The 3,643-nt window shown below is 35.4% G+C and overlaps 1 protein-coding gene across 1 annotated transcript in view; it reads right to left on the reverse strand.

The window, feature by feature from the left end:
• Nucleotides 1-963: 963 nt before the first annotated feature.
• Nucleotides 964-3,643, reverse strand: part of LOC139123312 (uncharacterized) — a 14,728-nt gene continuing 12,048 nt past the window's right edge. The window contains exons 5-7 of the mRNA XM_070689467.1: nucleotides 3,122-3,409; nucleotides 2,586-2,744; nucleotides 964-1,890 (exon numbers count right to left, since the gene is read on the reverse strand). Of these exons, the coding sequence (XP_070545568.1) occupies nucleotides 1,768-1,890; nucleotides 2,586-2,744; nucleotides 3,122-3,409 (570 nt within the window). The 3' untranslated portion in view covers nucleotides 964-1,767. The remainder of the gene's footprint in view (nucleotides 1,891-2,585; nucleotides 2,745-3,121; nucleotides 3,410-3,643) is intronic.

Here is a 3,643-nt window from a genome sequence, read left to right on the forward strand (position 1 = left end):
AAAGAACAAGCAACTCAACAGTTGACAGAGCTCTGCTGTGTTATGTAGAGAATAACCTTTTGTGACACATGTATTGATGAAGAAGGTGGATATCTTTAACATTGTGAGTTCTGTTGAATAAGTTGAGACTGTACATACTCAGAGAAAGCACACTGAAGAGACAAATGTTTGAAACTTAAGAAGTTCAAGGTCATCAAAAGCATTATAAGGAATCATGTAACTTTCATTGCACTGTTTACACAGATTGCATAATTGCTATAAATAGCACATGAGGAATCTTACAGCCCAGCTTTACCATAAAAACCCTATCACTTTGACCACTCTTTTAATTAACCACAATTTTTTATTTTATCCTTACCAAGTCAACCATAAATAGAAATTAGAACTTTCTCTATCTCTATATCTCTATCTCTATTGACCATTTTGAGCAACATACAGGGCACAATAAATGACGGTTCAGAATATGTCAAAGTTGGGATTCAGGACAGTTGCCTTTACATTTTTTAATCCTTCATGATGGTAAGCATTTCACTATGAACTGTCAAAAAAAGTTGAACTTTCTGATAATTCTACACTAAATTATTTTGGCTTTGATGATTTCCTAATTAATTCAATTATTTAAAATCATATTAATTATTTTTTTCTGGGTGAATTGATAGGGTTTATACAGTACAAGAATTACATACAATGTAAGTCAAATTTTGACCAAAAATGCCAAAAAATTCCTTAAAAATACACATTTGCATATTTCATCACAATTTGAACAAATCTAAGTTGGGTTACCCCTACGGACCTGTATACCAAATAACAAAGCTGTCTGACGAGCGGTTATGAAGGAGAAGATTTTTTACCAAAAACACCTTTTTTGGCATTAATTTGCCTATTTTCAACAATATCAAAAAATTAAAAAAATCAGTTTCTCAAAATCATATTTTTCATCTACACAAGAAATATCAGTCAGTAAGTACTGCGGTTCTCAAGATATTTGAGTGGACGGACGCCTCACAAACGGACATACATACATACATACATACAGACTGACGACGGACGCCGGACGGATACCCATCCCAATAGCTTCTATAGACTATAGTCTATAGTAGCTAAAAATCATACAACAAGCGATACACAGTGTGCAGCATTACAAACAAATAACATATAAATATGCAATTCTGTAAGTACTTATGTGCTTATGTGAGTCATGAAAAAAAACATGAATTATTCATGATAGAATTACTAAAATTCAAATCAAGATTACATTAAGTAACTTTCACTGCTCTTGACATTCACTGATTGTAAATGTATTTCGGAATCAAACAACATTGGATGGAATTTTGAGTTTTTGGAAGATTCAAATTTTAGACGGATGGAGAGATGTACAGAAACTGATACAGGGGCTTGCATTTTTGAAACCATAGATGTTCAGTACAGAAAGCTGTCCACATCAGTCAATGCTGAGGCTCAATATTGTATGATGTCAGTAGGAATAAGCAGCAAATGTGTTTAAAATTTGGCAGTACACTGTAGCAGTTTTGTGTACAATTCTCCATCCTGCAAACTAGTTAGGCTGTCCTGTGGTTATTCATCACCAGAAAATTGCAACTGAATTCATTGCAGGTCTTCAGGACAAGACATGATATAACTGCAAGTTGCCAGTTACCACGTGACTATTCCTGGTCATGGACCTAAGCCAACTTGAGTTGCTCTCTTCCATTTCAGTACTGATCAGCTTATGTCTGTTGTACACATTTATAAACAAGGATTTGTGTCTCAGTATTGATATATCTCTCTAGCAATGTCACCCATTTGACTGTCAGTCAATGCTGCCTCAAGAGCAGGTACATCAGCTGCCGTGCCTTCTCTGTGCATCCATTCTCGTAACATAGCATACACCTGAAATAACAAATATGTGTAAAGTCTGCAATTTTACCAACTGTTTGAAGATGAGTCATGTGGGTACTTTTACAAGACCACACACTAAGGGATTTCTTGAGACAATTAAGTACATCTTTTAGCACAGCTATACACTGTAAGCAGTTCCTGGCTTGAAATTAAAGTTTCATGACATTCATACTGCTACAAAGATTTACGGCCAAGAAATGATACCAGAAAAAAAGTCATGATGTCAAAACTATAAAAAGAATGATCAAAAATCCTCACTAATGAATATTTGTAGGTAGTATGTTCCTTTGATATTAATGCCATCATATTCAAACTTGATCAATGTGCTTGATTTTAAATGAACAGAGCAATATTGACACAAACATATGAAGAAACCTACGTAAACAGTACAGATTTTCAAGTGAAAAAGGTGTGTTTGAACATTGCAAGCAACAGCAATTACTTATGCATTGAGGTCTTCAATATTATTATAAGGCTAATTAATCAAAGAGATTGAAATAAACATAGATAAAAGGTCAAGCAATGGAATGCATTTCATTTATATTTTGGCACATAAGATATTATTCAACCCCAACATACAGTACTATGGCAACAATGTGATATATTTAGAGACATCACTATGGCAACAATGTGATATATTTAGAGACATCACTATGGCAACAATGTGATATATTTAGAGACATCACCTGTTCATGATCTTTTCTAGGATATCTAACAGCTAACTCTTGTATATCCTCACTGGTAAATCCAAGTCTATTGGCAAAGACATGCCAATCTCTTCCACTAGCTCTGGTGGCAACTTTGTCCATAATATCACTGGTGATAGCTATTGGTCTTCTTGGAGGCTAGGAGTAATGATGCAATACAGAGTAAATGTACACTATATTTTGGATTTAATAAAATTGTCACACTGGTATTACAACATGCTGCCATCTTTATGATTTTAGCAAAATTTGTTTGCTGCATCCATTAAAATGAACACCTTGATATATTGACATCTACACATCTAAGGATAAGAACACTTCAATATCAAGGCAAACATGTCTGAATGATGTCATTTAGTCAGTAAATAACAACAACAACTTACAACACTCAGTCTACAGTCTGACTAATATTACTGTCACCACAAAGACAGGTTTCTATACAACATAGAAAAAGTCATACACTTCATAATTCCCCTAAAGCCTTGTTATGTACGACATAATCTATGACGTATCCTTACTGTTTGTTGTCTGCTTGGTGTATCATCTGGCTGTTGTTGTTCTGATGGTTTAGGAGATGGTCTTGGAGCAGGCTTGGGTCTAGGACGTCTCTCAGATTTCCTGGAACCTTCTCCATTCCTGTGTTCATCTTGAATTTGTTGCGGAATGACAGAGAATTCCAGAAGTGACTGGAGGGAGCTATAAGGCATGGCCTTCAACCAATGGATGAACTGTTCTTCATCAATGAATCCTTGTTTCTTGGTGTCAATTTCAGCCATGAGTACCTTGACATTACGAGTTATTGTTTCCTGCAATGCAGAGTATTCTATCATTTTTTGAATGAAGAATTTGATGATTCAAAATCCCAGTATCAATGTAACCAGATCCTTTCATCCCTTCTGCAATCTGATCAGCTAACTAAACAATACAGACTGAAAGATCCATCACTCATGAGCGCTCTCTACGCTCCCCCTCTCAGAGCGCCCTCAAGTGACAGATATTTCAGTCTAAAAGCAGTAGGACTGTAGGCCTGCTATGATTTG

The sequence above is a fragment of the Ptychodera flava genome, chromosome 22 (assembly GCF_041260155.1).
Source record: "Ptychodera flava strain L36383 chromosome 22, AS_Pfla_20210202, whole genome shotgun sequence".
Classification (NCBI taxonomy): Eukaryota; Metazoa; Hemichordata; class Enteropneusta; family Ptychoderidae; genus Ptychodera; species Ptychodera flava.